Source organism: Mastigoproctus giganteus, chromosome 8 (genome assembly GCF_048544385.1).
Source record: "Mastigoproctus giganteus isolate SK-2022 chromosome 8, ASM4854438v1, whole genome shotgun sequence".
NCBI classification, from domain to species: Eukaryota; Metazoa; Arthropoda; class Arachnida; order Uropygi; family Thelyphonidae; genus Mastigoproctus; species Mastigoproctus giganteus.
The window spans coordinates 167,920,399-167,938,689 of record NC_143582.1 but is presented as its reverse complement, the minus strand read 5'-3'; the positions used below and the strand labels follow the sequence as shown (position 1 = coordinate 167,938,689).

General features: G+C 38.6%; 1 protein-coding gene across 4 annotated transcripts in view; it reads right to left on the bottom strand.

Annotated features, from left to right (window-relative positions):
* LOC150081995 (serine/threonine-protein kinase DCLK1-like) overlaps window positions 1-18,291 on the bottom strand; it is a 345,782-nt gene that overhangs the window by 184,957 nt on the left and 142,534 nt on the right. For all 4 annotated transcript variants that reach the window (XR_016547298.1, XM_090379891.1, XM_090379889.1 and 1 more), the window contains one exon: window positions 1,013-1,070. Coding sequence is in view for 3 of the 4 variants with exons in the window: in XM_090379891.1 (XP_090236017.1) it covers window positions 1,013-1,070 (58 nt within the window). In the remaining variant the exon portion in view is untranslated. The remainder of the gene's footprint in view (window positions 1-1,012; window positions 1,071-18,291) is intronic.

Genomic DNA, 18,291 nt, shown 5'->3' with positions numbered 1-18,291 from the left:
CTGTAAATAAATGAGCTTTAATGAAGTTATTCAGATTATAAATGAGTCGAATGAAACTACTCAGAAACAACTTAAAAACAAATTTTAACTACTTTAAAAAAAAAAATTATATGATTTGCTTTTTGCCTCGTTTGTCATTCATTAACCCCCTTCGCGAAACATTTTTTTCCAGAAAATGTGCCGTAATTGATAGACTTTTTATTTTACAGATTAAAAGTACGCATCATGTGAATACCCTTTGTATAGTTTGTGTTTTTTATTTATTTTTTCGTAGAAAATACATGGGAATAATTAACCCATTTGGGCTATCCAGAATTATCTTGTGTATGCCAAAAAGTGTGCAAATTATACAGATTTTTTTTTAATAAATTAGCACTTGAGCTAAAAGAAAGGCACAGATAAAGTCTTCATTACTCATTATATAAATAAATTTAAAAAATCAAATGGAACGCACAAGCAGTAATCGCGAACTAACTACATTCTGACACACGGCCGCCACAAGTGGACAGGCGAGGTAAGTGTCGCTTATGGGGCGGCAGTTCAAGAGAGCACTGAAATATTTTTCGATATTGTTTTTATGAATTATTTTCGTGGGTTCATTATTCTGCATTTAGGATGGCAAATTATATTTTGCTTATTGGCGGCACAGGAACATGTGCTACTGTTCTGACATTGCTGTACAATATAAGTAAAACGAAAGCTAGTCATTTGCGGCCAAGCGTAAGAAAATCCTGAGAAAACTCAGGATTTAACCTGCCTAATGCAAAATTAGCCAGATAAATGCTAGAGAAAATACATTTCAGTCCTAAATTTGGAGTTATTATTGTTTGCTTCAGGTATTATTGTATCCCGAGATATTTCGTGTAGTTCCAAATAGTTTTTAAAACTAAAAACGAGATATCTCAGGATAATCCACGAAGCAGTTAAATTAGTTTGATAATCTGTTTGTTTGATTTTTTTTTTTTAAATGAAAAAAGGAGAACAATCATGCCTTGATTTTAACAAATCTTACCTTTCCTTTGCATTTGTTTTTATCTATTACTTTTAAAGCATACTCCACATTTGTTGACCTATATAAAAAATAGAAAGCAATTATCATTTAAGTATCTGCAACAAACAATAAGTTTAAAAAAAAATTATAGGGAAATGAAGTGACTAGATATTGCATTTTATCTACTCAAAGGCTAAGAGCTCTATTATAAAATTTCTCATCATGTATTTACTGATCTTTAATCTGGTTAAAAATCTGTTTTAAAATTAAGAAAACTTACATCATAAAAACATTTACTTCATAAAAAAAAAATGACTGCCGGGAGCAAAAGTTGATGACATGGAGCAGATATAATCTTTAAGGGCACAAAGGGGGATATTGTTGAACACGTTGGCACTAAGGACCTTAAGAGTAAGAGATCTGCAGATTTAAGTAACAAGTAGAGGTCAATGTTGAAAGAAAAGTTGAAAGGGTTGATTTTGAATGTGTCTGCAATTCTACCCAGACACGAAGGAGAGAGTATATGATGAGAGTCGTGACAATCAATTCAGCCCCGGAGAGATTGTGGAAGGCTCGTGGGATACAATTTTTTTTCAGCGTGGTCTGTGCTTGCTAACAGGACAGACTGCTTCTACAAGGATGGGGTACATTTAAATAGAAAGGGTGCAAGAATATTTACTGATGCTATCAAGGCAGTGTTAGGTTCGTTCAGAAAACTGCTAGCTTTGGGGGGGGGATTCATGGACTAAAAGATTAACAGTAGCGGCAGGCAGAGGCAAAAGTAATTCTTGCACTGCTTCTATTGTAATGAGCAGCAGCCTAGAGAGCAAATTGCTAGGGATTTCAAGAGCTGCTGGGAGTCATGGAACAAGTGAGTACATGGGCTGTGTTAGGGTAACTAAGAGTAAGAACAGGTGCATGTACACCAATGCTAGAAGTATAGTAAATAAATTTAATGAATTTGAAGAGCTGATCAAGGCATCAAAGGCAGATATTGTTGGCATATCAAAGACTGGTGCCACACAGATATAAGCATTGCATAATCCGAATTTGGAGAGTACAATATATACAGAAATGATAGACAGGGTAGGAAGGGAGGAGGGGTTATGCTTTAAGTTAAGAAACACAAAAATCTAAGGAAGTTCATCCAGTTGACATGAATGGACAGTGCAATGTTGATTCTGTTTGGTGTGACAAACACTGGAAAAGGGAAAGAGAGTAGAAGAGTTATAGGCCTAATGACTCTGATGAGAACAAACAATTGTGCAGAGATATAAGAGCCAGCCAGTAAACCAGAATGCCTTGTAATGGGGGATTTTAACTTTCCAGATATTGACTGGAACTTGTGGGATGGTCACTTGCACACTAGCAAAACTTTTAGGGATTAATTGGAGGATTGTTTTCTACAGCAATATGTTCGAGGAGCAACCAGAGAAGGTAATACTCTTGATCTGATTATCAGCAGTGATGACTCGTGCAGTAGAATTTTGCAGATAAAGGAACCACTAGGTGACAGTGACCACAGTCTACTAATGTGGGATTTACTTAAAGATGTAACTACCATCAAGGATAAAGAGAATGGTTTGTTTTCGTAAAGGTGACTACAGTTGTCTCGGGCAGTTTTTGAATTCTATACAGTGGGTTCAACTGATATTAAAACAGTGAATTCTAAATAGGAAGCCTTAATGGAATTAATCTTGGAAGCTACTAGGCTTTTCATACCAACTAAGAAATACGGTTCAAGATTTACGCCTAAATTGATATCAGATGAACTAATGAGGCTTGTGGGACATGCATATAAATTAGCAGGTGACAGAGAAGTCTATGGCAGATATAAGCTAGTCTGTAATCAAGTCACAAAGGAGGTTAGGCAAGAGAAGGCTGATTACGAGAAATCCTTGGTAAAGAATCCAAAGAAAAACAACAAAGACATCTTTATTTATGTAAACTCTAGAAGGAAGGGAATGAATCAGATTGGTCCACCTGATATTGGTGGTTCAATTGTTGATGATCCAGCTTAAATAACTGACAAACTGAATGAGAATTTTACATCTACATTCACACATGAGGAATTCTGTAAGCAAATGAAAGACAGAACTCTAACAGGGAGCTAAATGATTTTGTAATAACTGAGAACAAGTTGTATGACCTGAGGCAGATGGAATCTATCCAGTTATATTGAAGGAGGCAGAGAGGGAAGTAAGCAAACCCCTAGCCATAATTATGAGAGCATCCTTAGATTCAGAGTAGGTCCCCATGGACTAGAGATGTGCAAATATATCCCTAATTCAAAAAGGGGATTCAAAGGGTGATGCAAATAATTATAGACCTGTTAGTTTAACTTCTATTCCAGGGAAAATAATGGAGTCACTGGTTAAAGAAGTGATGCAGGTTCACCTAGACAAGACTGCAGTAATACACTGTACTGCCACTTTATTAGGTACACCTACCTAGTAGCTTGTTGAGCCTCCTTTAGCTTTCAAAATAGCCCGAATTCATCTAGGCATGGGTTGAACAAGATGCTGAAAACATTGTAGTGTGCAGACATGAGTGCGTCACGCAGTTCCTTGAGATTCGACAGAGGTGTAGGCCTGCAGCGAACAGCCCTTTCCAGCTCATCCCAAAGATGTTCAATAGGATTGAGATCCATGGATTAAGCAGGCTACTGCACAAAGAAAAGTCATCGTCATGTTCCTGGAACCATTCCATAGTGATTCGGGCTTTGTGCAACGGCACATTATCCTGCTGGAAGTAACCATCTGACTGAGGATAAACTGGCAACATGAACAGATACACTTAGTCAGCAACGATGATTAGGGACGATGTGGCATTCAGACGTGAATCTATGGGTATCAATGGACCCAACGTGTGCCAAGAAAACATTCCCCAAACCATAACACTGACCTCACCACCTTGCACAGTAGTTGTCAGACATGACGGGTCCATGGATTCATGTTGTTTTCGCCAAATTCTGAGCCTTCCTTCAACATGATGCACCAGGAACTTTGAAGCATAAAATCCAACAACTGTTTTCCAATCCTCGACAGTCCAGTGTTGGTGTCGCTATGGCCACAGAGGTGTGCTCTCTTTTCTTCATTGATAACAAAGGTATGCGATGTGGACATCGGCTGTTGTAGCCAATTCGCGACAAAGTACAACTAGTGGTCCGTTATGATATTTTGTTCTGTGCACCAAGGTTATATTCTGACATGATGTGGGACATTGTAGCCTGTCTGTTAGCTTGCACAATTTCAGCCATCCTCCTCCTCTGACCTATCTCATCAACAAGCGATTTTCTTCCATAGCAGTGCCATTGAGAGGATGTTTTCTATGCGTTGCACTATTCTTGATACACCCTTGAAACTGTGGTGCATGAAAAGTTCAGGAGAACTGCCATTTCAGAGATGCTTTGTCCAGGACGTCTTGCAACTACCACGCCATGTCCAAAGTCCATTAGATCATTCCTTTTCCCCATTCTTGCTATGGTTTGTATGCTTAACTGATACTAGAAAGGTTGTTCTGCTGCATTTATATCCACAACTGTGGTCATGTGACTTGCAATGTTGTGGGACAAAACATTTGTACTTAATAAAGTGGCAGCACAGTGTAGATCAGATACAGCATGGGTCTGTTAAGTGGAAGTCTTGTCTGATCAATTTGATTGGATACTATGATGTGGTCACAAAGGAACTCGATGCAAAAAAAATTATTTTGATATCATACTTGGATACATGATACTTGGATTTCAGGAAAGCTTTTGATACTGTTGCACATGAGGATGCTGTAGCGATTGAGGCAGTATGGCATTAAAGGACAAGTTGCTGAAATGGATAAGGAGATGATTGAGTGGGAGATGACAGAGAGTGGTAATAAATGGACAATGCTCTACATGGACTAATGTTATTAGAGGAGCCCCCAGAGTTCAGTGCTGGGTCCATTGTTATTTTGTGTATTTATAAATGATATCATTGAAGGTATATCAGGCTTAAAGTCCAAGTGTGCAGATGATACAATGGCAGGGTTTTTAATGATAGCAAAGACAGTATGCTACTGCAACAGGACCTAGAAAAGTTAAGTAGATGAGCTGAGAAGTAGCAACTGAAGTTTAATATTAACAAATGCAAAGTACCGCTATGTGTGGCAGTAACCCAAGAGAAACATACCAACTGTGTGGTACTACACTCAGGGAGGTGGAGAATGAAAAACACCTGGTGGTAACCATGCAGTCAGGCTGGCAGAGCAGGTCATGGAGTTTGTCAATGATATATAGGAATTTTGTTAGCAGAGACAAGGAGGCGATTATACCTTTGCATAAGGCAATGGTCAGTCTGAACCTTGAGTATTGCGTACTGGTGTGGAGGCCTCAGTCCAGGAAGAATAGAGTTTGCAAGAACGAGTACAGAGAAGTGCAACAAGATTGGTGAGAGGAACAAAGGGGTTCTCTTACCGAGAGAGAAATTCTGTAAGTTGCAGCATCTGGAGACCAGGCACCTGTGAGGTGATCTGACTGAGGTGTACAAGACTTTGAATGGTTTGAGCAGGCTCAATACTGATGGGATACTTCCACTTGCTGAGATTAAGAACCTGACGGGGCATATATTCAAATTGAGGAAAGACAGTTGTAGAATAGATGTGCGGAAGTTTGCCTTTAGCCAGAAGGTGGTTGATAGTTTGAACAAAGTTCAATCTGTCATAGACGTTGTAGAGCGGATATAACCTTTTAAGAGCACAAAAGGTGATATAGTTGTACACATTGACACTAACGATATTAAGAGTAGGAGACCGGCGAAATTACTTAACAAGTACAGGTCACTGATGAAAAAAAAAGCCATGAATTAGGGTTGAATTTGAAAGTGTCTGCAATTCTGTCCAGACACGATAGGAGGGAGTATATGATGAGAGCCCTGTCGATTAATTCGGCCCTGGAAAGATTGTGCAAGGATCAAGGGGTAGAATTTTTTTCAGCCTGGTCTGTACTTGTTAACAGGAGAGACTGCTTCTACAGGGATGGGATACACTTAAATAGAAAGGGTGCAAGAATGTTTGCTGATGCTATCGAGGCAGTGTTAGGTAGGTCGGAAAACTGGTAGCTTGTGGGGGGGGGGAGACACTAATAGATTAACATTAGCCACTGGCAGAGGTGAAAGTGATTCTTGCACTGCATCTATTGGAATGAGCAGCAACCTGGAAAATAAGATGCAGGATATTTCAGACACTGCAGGGAATCATTGGGGTACAAGTAAACACATGGGTTGTGTTAAGGTAGCTAAGAAAAAGAACAGGTGCATGTATACTTGCGTGTACACCATGCTAGGAGTTTAGTAAAGAAATTCAATGAATTTGAGGTATTGCTCAAAACATCAAAGGCAGATATTGTTGGGATTTCAGAGACGTGGTGTCACACAGATATAAGGGATGCAGAACTGGAATTTGGGGAGTACAATGTCTACAGAAAGGGAGGGGGGGGATTTACGCTATTAGTTAAGAAATACATAAAATCCAAGGAAGTGAAGCCAGTCGACATCACTGGACAGTGCAGTGTCGAGTCAGTTTGGTGTGACATAAGCATTGGGAGATCAAAATTGAGAGGAGGAGTGTGCTATAGGCCTAATTACTCTGATGAGTATAATAAGAAACTTTACAGGGAAATAGTGGGCCAGTAAATCAGAGAGTGTTATAATGGGGGATTTTAATTTCCCAGCTATTGACTGGAATTTGGGGGCTGGTCACTCACACACTAGCAAGGCTTTTGTGGATTTATTGGATGATTGTTTTCTACATCAGCATGTTTGGGAGGCAACTAGAGGGAGTAATACTCTTGATTTGATTATCAGTAGTGATTCTTCATGCATTAAGAATCTGCATGATAAATGAACCACTAGGTGGCAGTGATCACAGTGTCCTGAAGTGGGATTTACTCAAAGAGGTAACTACCATTAGGGGTAAAGGGAAGGGTTATTGCTTTCGTAAAGGCGACTACGATGGACTGAGACAGTATTTAAATTCTACACAGTGAGACCAACTGATGATGTTACCAACAGCAAATTAAAAATGGGAAGCATTCAAAGAACTTATCTTGGAAGCTACTAGGCTTTATATACCAAATAAGAAATATTGTTCAATGTTTACGCCTAGGTGGATGACAGATGAACTAATGAGACATAGGGCAGAGAAGAAAATGCATGGGATAACATACAAATTAACACGTGAACCAGAAGCCTATGATAGATACAAGTTGATCTGTAACCAAGTTACAAAGGAGGTTAGGCAGGCGAAGGCAGATTACGAGAAATCTTTGGCAAGGGATGCAAAGAAAAACAGCAAAGAGTTCTTTACTTATGTAAACTCTAGAAGGAAGGGAATGAATCAGATTGGTCCACTTGATATCGATGGGTCAACTGTTGATGATCCTGCTCAGGTAGCCAACAAACTAAATGAATATTTTGCATCCACATACACACATGAGGAGTTATTTAGTGAGGGGAATGCCAGAGGTGTATTCAACTCTGGCAGTAAGCTATAGAAACTTGTAATAACTGAGAGTAAAGTGGAGGAGAAATTGTTGAAGATAAACACAAGAAAGGCACCTGGGGTGGATGGGATCTATCCAGTTATATTAAAGGAGGCAGCAAAGGAAGTAAGCAAATCCTTAGCCATAATTATGAGAGCTTCCTTGAACTCGGGAGGAGGTACCCATGGACTGGAGATGTGCAAATGTGACCCCAATTCACAAAGGAGGATCAAAGGCTGACACCAGTAATTATAGACCTGTGAGTTTAACTTCTGTTCCCGGAAAATTAACGGAGGCACTGGTTAAAGAAGCACTGCAGGATCATCTAGACAAGACTTCAATTACAGCTCGGACACAGCATGGTTTTGTTAAGGGGAAGTCTTGCCTGACCAATTTGATTGGATATTATGATGCAGTCACAAAAGAACTGGATGCAGGGAATAACTTTGATATTATATACTTGGATCTTAGAAAGGCTTTTGATACTGTTGCACATGGAAGACTGCTGCACAAATTGGAGCAGTGTGGCATTGGAGGCAAATTGCTGCTATGGATAAAGGGGTGGTTGAGGGGAGAAGACAGAGAGTGGTAATCAATGGACACTGCTCATCGTGGACTAAATGTTATTGTTGGAGTCCCTCAGGGTTCAGTATTGGGTCCATTATTGTTTTATGTACAGTAATACCCCAAAGTTACGCGATAGGTGGGTCCGACGAAAATCGCGTAAGTCGAATTCGCGTAAGTCGGGGTACAACTTTGCATATAAATACATATAAATTTTGCTTAATTGGGACCAAGGACTAACAAAAACACTAGTTTAGAAGAAAAATATTAATAAAATTGCAGTTCTTTATACATATTAATACAAAATATGTATTAAAAAAACAAATGACTTACGTAAAAAAGTTATTTCGATGTCGATGGCTTCATAAAATCTAACAAATTCGTCTGACGACACAGTGCGTTCTTTTTTTCACGCAGAATTTCTTCGTAGCAAGCTAATAATTTTTTTATTCCTTGCTTTGTAGCTATAACGCGTTCTTCGTTGGAGTCTATGTTTTCTAAAATTTTTAAGCCCTTTACAATTGAGCTCTTTTCAATCTGTCAAGTTTGCAATTGTCATGTGCTTTTCGCCGTTGCTTCATTTAGGCCTAAAATCACACTGGCCCGGTGGGCCAGTGTGATTTTGGCCATAAACCATAGTATGAGGCCACTATAAATTTTCCCGGGTAAGAATTTTTGACCAGTCCGCCTCTGTTTATCGATAATTGCTTTTCTTTTTCTCTCTGAATCTGCAGTGTCTTCACCAGGACGCTTCCTTTTCACACCTTTTAATTAAGTATTTTACTCATTTTTAGGGAATAAAGCACAATTACAAAACGAGGAGGCACGCTTGATATGCATAAACAAAGCTGCCCACATGTAGCAACTGAATAAACAACACCATAAAGGCAGAGATACACTATTAACACCTCACATTTCTAGGGGTTACTACCATAAAACAATAAAAATCCAGTTGCGTTTCTGCTAGTGAAATCTGTTATAAACTGGTAGTAGTAAACTCGATCTAATTGCATTTGCGATTATACCGATAGCTGGAATTGTTGGTTTTTACGTTATTATGGTGAAATGTGTTTCCCCTTCACTGATATAAAAAAACATAAAAGCAGCAAAGTTGAATTTTGTTCATCTTTCGCTCTGATTCTCCGCCGTCGCACCGTACATCGATAACATATGAAAAACGACCTTGAAGATATTGGGCGGCAGCGTTGCCAAACGAAAAAAATCAAGAATCGCGTAACTCCGAGTTCGCGTAAGTCGGGGTATTACTGTGTTTATAAATGATATTGATGATGGTATATCAAGCTTAATGTCCAAGTTTGCAGACGATACGAAGGTTAGCAGGGTTGTCAAGGACACTACTGACACTATGCTGCTGCAACAGGATCTGGAAAGGTTGAGCAGATGGGCTGAGTGGTGGCAAATGAAGTTTAACATTGACAAATGAAAAGCACTACATATGGGAAACAGCAACCCCAGAGCAACGTATCAACTCTGTATTACTACACTGACAGTGGTAGAGAATGAAAGGGACCTGTGGGTGGTTGCGCAGGCAGATATGAAGTTCTCTGAGCAGTGCAGACAGGCTGCAAGAGTAGCTCATGGTGTACTGTCAATGATATATAGGAATTTTTCTAGCAGAGATAAGGAGGTAATTATTCCCTTGTATAAGGCAATGGTCAAGCCACACCTAGAGTACTGTATACAGGCCTGGAGGCCTCGTTTCAAAAAGGATGTAGAGCTGCTGGAACGAGTACAGAGAAGGGCAACAAGATTAGTGAATGGAACAAAGGGGGTGCTCATACGAAGAAAGGCTTAAGTTTTGCAAATTACAGTGTCTGGAGACTAGGCACCAGCGAGGTGATCTGATAGAGGTGTATAAAGCCTTGAATGGTTTGAGCATGCTCAGTGCTGATGGGATTCTTCCTCTCGCTCAGAATAATCACCTGAGAGGGCATAAATTCAAATTGAGGAAAGACAGATGTAGGATAGACGTGCGGAAATTTGCCTTTAGCCAGCAGGTGGTTGGTTGGTGGAACAGATTTCCATCCCTTGTCATGGAAGTTGATAGCCTAAATAAGTTTAAGGCTCAGCTGGACAGGTATTTCGAACGAACAGATGGGTGAAGTGGAAGTGGTTATTTTTTATTTATTTATTTTTTTTTTTTGGCTGATGCCGCATAAGCTTGCTTTCTTGCATCGAATGCCTCTACTAATGCAGGCATATTTTGGTTCAATTTGATACAGTGGATTTGTTGGCATGAGTTAGAATTAGATTTTATGAAGTTCCAAAAAAGGGTTGTTGACTGGTGATTAAGCTATTCTAAACAGAATTTATATATGTATGATAAGCAGGTTAGTTAAAATTTAACATATCACCTTAAAAGACGATATCTGCCAAGATATGCTTGATCACCCAACTCAATGAATCGCCACCTAAAGAATTCCTTTGATTTTATTTTAATGCTGATGAATAGAGAATGGTGTGAATGAGGGCATAAGTTATATGGTTCTCATTGCTAACAATGAGATGCTGAAAAGTTGGAGATTAAGATTCCCAAGGATGGCATTTATAAGATTTGAATTAGCCTTCCTGAAGTTGAATTTTGGTTTTCAAATAGATGCCACATTGGGATATTTGATAGAAGTATGAACAGATAGAGAAGTCAAAAATAAGAGGGATATGATCAGACTGGAAGAGTGAATTATCTTGTCATACAGTGATATCACAGAAAGCAAACAAAACAGATCAAGGAAAGCAATACTTCTGCTCAAGACCAAAGCTACTCACACAGTTAAGCGGTCTAGTTGTACTGAATCTAAATGCAAATCAGACTTCAGCTTGTTGCACATTGACGGTCACTTGCAACAATAGTGAGGTCAAAGGATTGAATCTCTGGAAACGTGGTATTGAGCAATTAATGAAAGTAATAGCATTGCTTTTAGATAAGTGGTGGCATTAAATATAACAAAAATATGAATATCTCGCTCCCAATTTGAAGAATGCAGTAAAGAGACTAAATTCAGTATTACAGGATGAATATATGCAATTCTTTTAGAATGAATTATAGCAACTCCATCACCATGGGATCTTCTATCCCTTCAAGATGTTAAAGAGATTCCTTACAATGCTTCTGAAAATGTGAAAGCAAAAATTGCATAGCAATGATCCTCATTTTTAAGCATTGGGAAACGAAGGGAAGGGAAAAATTCTGTCCACGAACAGCGGTTACTATATGTTTTTAGAGTATCTAGAGCCATTAGTAGGTCTATCTTTGAACAGTTTAACTAAGACATGGGATCCAATCGAGATGGTTGGCAGAAGGACAAATAATGATAAAGGAAGAATGGAATGGAAAATGCATTTCGACTGCATGAATATCAAGAGATATTTTAGGCTCAGAATCAAAAAATCTTGGCCTTACCAGGGATAGAAGTAATATTGCATTCAGTACTTGAAATGCTTTGATGTAAAGCAGTTCAGATCCACTTGAACATGGGGAATGGTGAAGAAAGGCCAATTTCAAGCAGAGCATTTTGAATCTTCAGAACCAAAAAGAGAGCCAGTATCAGTGGAACGATGGGATCATTCAATATAAGGTGGAGTAAGTTTTGAAAACATAGCTACAAGGGGGGGGGGTTAAAACGTTTTTAGCCCAATATAGATCACAAAGGTTTTAGAAAAAGACAATACTGCCAAGCTGTGCTGCAACTTTCCTTGTGTTCACAGAAAATTTCAGGTTTCTAACTACAGTTGAAGTGCAGAAGGTGAATTAAGATGGCGACTGCTGAGAAAACTCAAGCACTCAGTACAACCTTTGGCAACCTCCCCTTCATTTAAAGGAAAGGTTGCCAAAAGAAATTCATGAAGACATGCAGAAAACATTAGGAGAATTTTGTCCTTCATATGCCACAGTCAAAAACTGTCTTGCAGAATTTGAGCATGGATGAGACAGCGAAGATTCACTCCAGTATGAGACCTGTTACCATGACAACACCGACAAATGTAGATGCCATTCATGACTTGATCATGCAAGACCACACAATAATGTTGAGGCACATTGGGACAACTTTCACTAGTTGAGCAGACAGGTGGCAACTGAAGTTTAACATTGACAAATGTTAAGTACAGCACCAACTGTGTGGTACTACACTCAGGGTAGGAGAATGAAAAGAACCTAGGGGGAATTGCACAGTCAGATATGAAAATTCCTGTATATCATTGACAAAACACCATGAGCTACTCTTGCAGCCTGTCTGCATTGTTCAGAAAACCTCATAACATCACAAGGCCTCCTGACCTGTATGCTGTACTCAAGGTGTGGTCTGACCATTGATTGTCCTCTTGTATAACACAATGGTCAGGCCACACCTCGAGTACTGCATGCAGGTCAGGAGGCCTCATTTTAGTAAGGATGAAGAGTTTCTGGAACGAGTTCAGAGAAGGGCAATGAGATTATTGAGTGGAACAAAGGGTTGCTGTTATCAAGAAAGGCTTAACTTCAGCAAATTGTAGCTTCAGGCGACTAGACACCTGCAAGATGATCTAATTGAAATGTATAAGGCCTTGAATAGTTTGAGCAAGCTCAATGCAGATGTAATTCTTTCTCTTGCTCGGATTACCTACCAGAGGGGACATATATTCAAATTGAGGAAAGACAATTCTAGACTAGACGTGCAGACATTTGGCTTTAGCTAGCAGGTGGTTGATAGTTGGAACAAACTTCAGTCTGTTATGGTGGAGGTCAATTTCTTAAATAAGTTCAAGGCAGAACTATACAAATATATGAAGGGGTTTTTTGATGTTAAAAACGTCTTTACCGGTGTTATTTGGAAAAAACGTTACTTTACCTAGAAATCGTTAGATAAAATAGTCATTAAAATAGTCAAACTACATGTTAAAAATGTCTTTTCTTGGGATGCAACAAGTACAATACATGCATCCAAGAAAACTGAATTGTACACAAAAAAAGTGCAGTGATGCAACAAGTAGCAGTGACACAACAAGTACAATTGAGCAGTGATGCACTACATTATACATTTATATCAGCATAATAATTAATAACCGACTGACTGTGCCAAAATCTACAGCCCAGTGTTCGAAGGAACATCGCGAAAGAAAGGGAAGTTAGACATTAAAGGGAATCCAGATGAAATTGAACAGTGTTTTGCTGCCTAGAACTTCTGAAACTGCCCACAAGAAAACTCAAACTCAAAAGATGAAGGAATATCCTGACAGTAATAGAAGGAAATTGTACAGAAATGTTAATCCAGATGAAATTCAACAAGCGTGTTTCATTATGCGTGGGACTTCTCAAACTGCACCTCAAAAAAACTCGAGCTGAAATAATGAAGGAATATCGTGAACGGAAGAAAAGGAAATTAGAAATTCAAACTATTCCAAATCATAATGAAATTCAACCACAGAGTTCTACTATGCCTGATACTTATCAGGAATCTAAAACTCCTGCAGAATAAATGAAGGAATATTGTGCACGAAAAAAAGCGAAATCAGAAATGGCTAATAATGATATTCCTGATTACACCCCTATAGTGTTTCCATGAGCTGACTGTGAGTTTGAAAAACTAGTATACAAAAACCCGTTTGGATTCAGTTGTAATATTTGTGATCATTTATGGTTTCAATTAGAATTGAAACCATTTCCAGCAACTTCATATGAATTACTTTAAAATGAATTTCCTTTAAAAGAAGTGAGTACTTTCATGATGTGTAATGCATGTCATACTTCATTAAAAGAGGGATGGATACCAACTATGGCCATGTCAAATGAATTTATATATCCAACATATCCTACTGATTTGCCTCCACTGGATGTTGTAACTGAGTGTTTGATATCACCACAATTACCCTTTATGCAAATTCATTGTTTGCATTATGAACAGGGACAATATGGGATCATTGGACAAGTAATATATGTACCAGTTTATGTAAATACGATGGTTCATCAATTACCTAGAAAATTAATGTATGCCATTAATGTATATATAAAATGAAAACTGATACATAAATCATCATATCTACAAGGATGGGTGGAGAAGAAAATAGTGAAAATATGGTTACAGTATTTGATAAATTCACCTTTGTACGGCATAAAAGTGAGTGAGGATTTCTTGGGGACAAATGATCATAGTGAACAGGAACTTTCAGATGAAATTGTGGAACATTGTTAATTGAACAACAAATATTATTATGGTCTGAAGATAAATAGTTATGTATAGCACTGGGTCAGAAATCATCTCCAAGTTTCATATTTGATATACATGCAGAACTTTCTTTTCCACATATATATTTGGGATGTGCAAGAAAATTTAAAAATGGATTGAAAATTACTCCCTTTATGATGGCATTGAGTGAAATTCATAGATCTGATCACCGTGGAGTAACTCCCCAACATTTGCTACATATGGCAATGAAAATTATGCGAATGCATACCGCAGAAAATTTGCAAATTCAATTTAAATCAGTAGGAATAACAGCTAATATTACTCGTTATATACTGAAGTTGAAATAATTTATAAAAAAGTCACTAAAGTCTAACTTTGCATTTCTAAAATCAATTCTCAATTCAGCATATTATTGGAGTCAACTCAGACTCCACGATTCGTCAATTAGGAAAACCTACAAAGTTCTTGACTTTGGGTGCATGTGAACCAACATACCAGGCCCGTTATTACTATGTATGTTATACAAATTCAGATATAAATGAGAAATTACAACTAACAAAGTTACGGATCTACTTACCTTACATGGAAAGAGCTACATTAATAAATGAAGGCCCCGTAATGTGTGCCATATACTTTAAAGTTGTTGAGAGTATACTCGAAATTTTAAAATCGAAAAGCTATAGTCGTTTTGGGAAATATTATTTTGTGAATTTCTTTAAATGCATTGAATTTCGATATCTGGGAAGTCCACATGCACATATATTATTATGGATGAACAATGCACCCTCTGCACCATTAGAAGAAAAAGGTGGGATCAAAGAAGCAATCCAAATGATAGATGCATTATGTTCTATAGAGAAAACTTGAGATTATTTAAATTTACACAACATAAACATACTTTTACCTGTTATAAAAATAACAATACAAACCAACGCAAATGATGATTTGAAGCACTTTTTGGCGAATGTCGCAAAAGCTCGCATATTGATACCGATGGACACAGATGACAATCGAAGGTCAGCTTATTGCAAAAAATATAGCAAAATGCATGACTCATTAGAATTGGATAATCATGTTAATTTCAAAGAATTCTTTAAATCAAATCAGTGCCAATTAGAAGAAGAATATCTAAATATTTTGAGGGCTGGTATCAAATTACCACGTGTATTTCTTAAATGCAAGATAGACGAGAAATTTATGAATAATTACAATCCTTAGATTTTAGGAGTGCTCAAGTCTAATTCGGATTTACAATTTATCATAGAAGAAATTCATGTGCAGCATATGGGAATAAAACTAACAGAGGAATAAGCAACATACAACGAAAAATTATAGAGCCACAAGAAGAATATAATTCTGAAGATAAATAGTTATGTATTTAACTTCAGTACTCTACTCTGATATGGATGTAACTGATCGAACACCAGCATTGTGTAGATGTATTGAATTCTGTGGAGATGAGTTCACAAGAGGCAGCTTGGTATTTATTATGATACCCAATGTCCATGTCTTCAAGAGCGACTGAATTGGATCAGGTCCTTGAGGTTCGCACAGACATTCTCTCAGATATGCCAGACAAGCTGTACTTGCTATCTGGGGATCTAAAACGTTGATGGAACTGATATTCGGGTGACACTCAAGTAAAGTAGATCCAATTTCGGCGAAGTCCAGACAGTCTGTGACAGCCAAATCCTCTGCTTGCACCTTCACGATGGTGGGAATGTTAGTAATCCTGGGTATAACCTCCATGCAACAAGTACATGGTGGGTGACCACCCAAGTGTGAACCAACGTAAGCAGGGGTCGAGGTGTGGCGCCAACACCACATGGAGGAACGCCGCCCCTCTATGTTACCAGGCAGTACTAGATGGTAGATGACTGTCATCAACCGGTGAAATACCACCACTTTGCTTATTGGAGGCTTGAATTGGTGGAACCCATGTTTAGTCTCTAGAGCTAAGTTCCGGTCACCCTTCCCTATCTCTTCCATCATGCAGTATGATTGATGACTTTTGAGGTAATGATGAACGTCGTGGCAAGATCCAATATTCTTTACATTTCGAGGGTACAGCTCTAAAACGGTGTTCGCAGGCCGGCTGCTAGTTAGTACACTGGACGGGACCTATTCATAACTCTAGGAGGCTTCCGGATCAGCTAGTGCATAATCTTGCTACCTGTACTCTGTCAGATAGTGACTGGAGGGAGTCCGAGTAGTGTATATGCGGGGAGCATTGTCGAGGCCATGTTATGTCAAGGATCTGGGTATATTCCTACCATCTGTACGCCATATCCAAAAATTTCATTACTTCATACAGCATGTCCCACCCACTTTTTCTTACTATTGAATACACCATGAATAGTCAAACTAATAGAGCAAGCTTATCTAAGAAAAGATCTAAACCTCCGAAGCACTTCCTAATTCATTTCACAAATATACGTGGTCTCAATTTTAATCTCAAGTGTGTCCACTTCCACCTGCAGTCTGCCAAACCCCACGTACTTTTTCTGACAGAATTTCAGTTATCGGTTGATTCAACTACTGCTCATCTCAGATGCCCAAATTATTCGCTATATGATTCTTTTCGCCTCAAAGCTGGTACTTGTGCATATGTCCGTTCTGATATTCCCTGTCAGAGACTTGGCAATTTGGAATCTCCTCTCTTTGAACTTCTCTGGTTCAAAATCTCTCTACCTCATTGTGTCAAATTCATCTGTTGTCTCTACTGTTCTCCCAATTCCACTAATCACTTGGAGCACTTTGACTTCCTCTCTTTGCAACTTGACTTTCTCCAGTCCAACTTTTCTAACAGTGAGGTAATTTTCCTTGGTGATTTTAATGTTCACAACTACAGCTGGCTTCCGTTTTCTAGTCACACAGACCCAGCAGGTCGAGATGCTGAGGCTTTTGCAATTACTAATGACCTAGCACAGATTGTTCATTTACCTACAAGAATACCAAACAATCATAATCATACAGCCAATACGCTTGATCTTTTTCTCACAAACAACCCATCTAAGTACACGGTTGAAGTGAGAGGTCCTTTAGGCACTTCAGATCATAACTTGGTGATTGTCTCTTCTCCAATGGAACCTTTATCTCATGGCTATTCCCAACCCCGTGTTGTTTGGCATTACAAGAATGCAAAATGGGATGACCTGCAAGACTTCTTTTCTTCTTTTCCTTGGTCAGATTACTGTTTCAAAACTGCTGACACGATCTGAGTCAACATTTGCTCAGATCGTGTCATTGAAATTATTCTTGCAGGAATTGGAATCCTTTATCCCACACTCCACTTTAAAATCTCGTCCTTTATCTAAACCTTGGTTTTCCAATAAATGTGCTAAGGCTGTTCAAGAGGACAATGTTGCATATCGTAATTGGCTTGTTTCCAATTCTTCAGTTTCATTTTCTGCCTACACCAAAGCTCGCAACAGTTGTAAAGCAGTTATTAATCAGTCCAAACTAGAATTTGAACAGGCTAAGAGTAGAAAACTTGCTTCTTGCCCTAATGGTAGCCGAGCATTCTGGTCTCTTGCCAAAGCTATTGACCACAACTTTTGCCCATCTCTGCTCCCACTGCTGTCCAAACAGATGGTTACGTTATCACTTCAGCCAAGGATAAAGCTGACCTGCTAGCATCCCATTTTTCTTCCAGATCATGTATTAATGATCTTGGTAAAACACCTCCCACCATTCCCAACACGCTCCATTCTATGCCTCATGTGGTCTTTCGTCAAAAGGATTTTGATGAATCTTGATGCTAAGAAAGCTCCAGGTCCTGATGGTATTTCTCCACTTGTTCTCAAAACCTGTGCTTCTGAACTTACTCCTATTCTTTGCCGCCTTTTTTCACTTTCTTATTCCAAAGGTGTTTTTCCTTCTGCTTGGAAATTTGCTCATATCCAGCCAGTTCCTAAAAATGGTGACAAATCCCTCCCATCCAATTATCGTTCCATTGCAATTACTTCTACTCTTTCTAAAGTAATGGAGAAATCAATTAACCGCCAACTCTTAAACTACCTAGAAATCTTCCGTCTGATCAA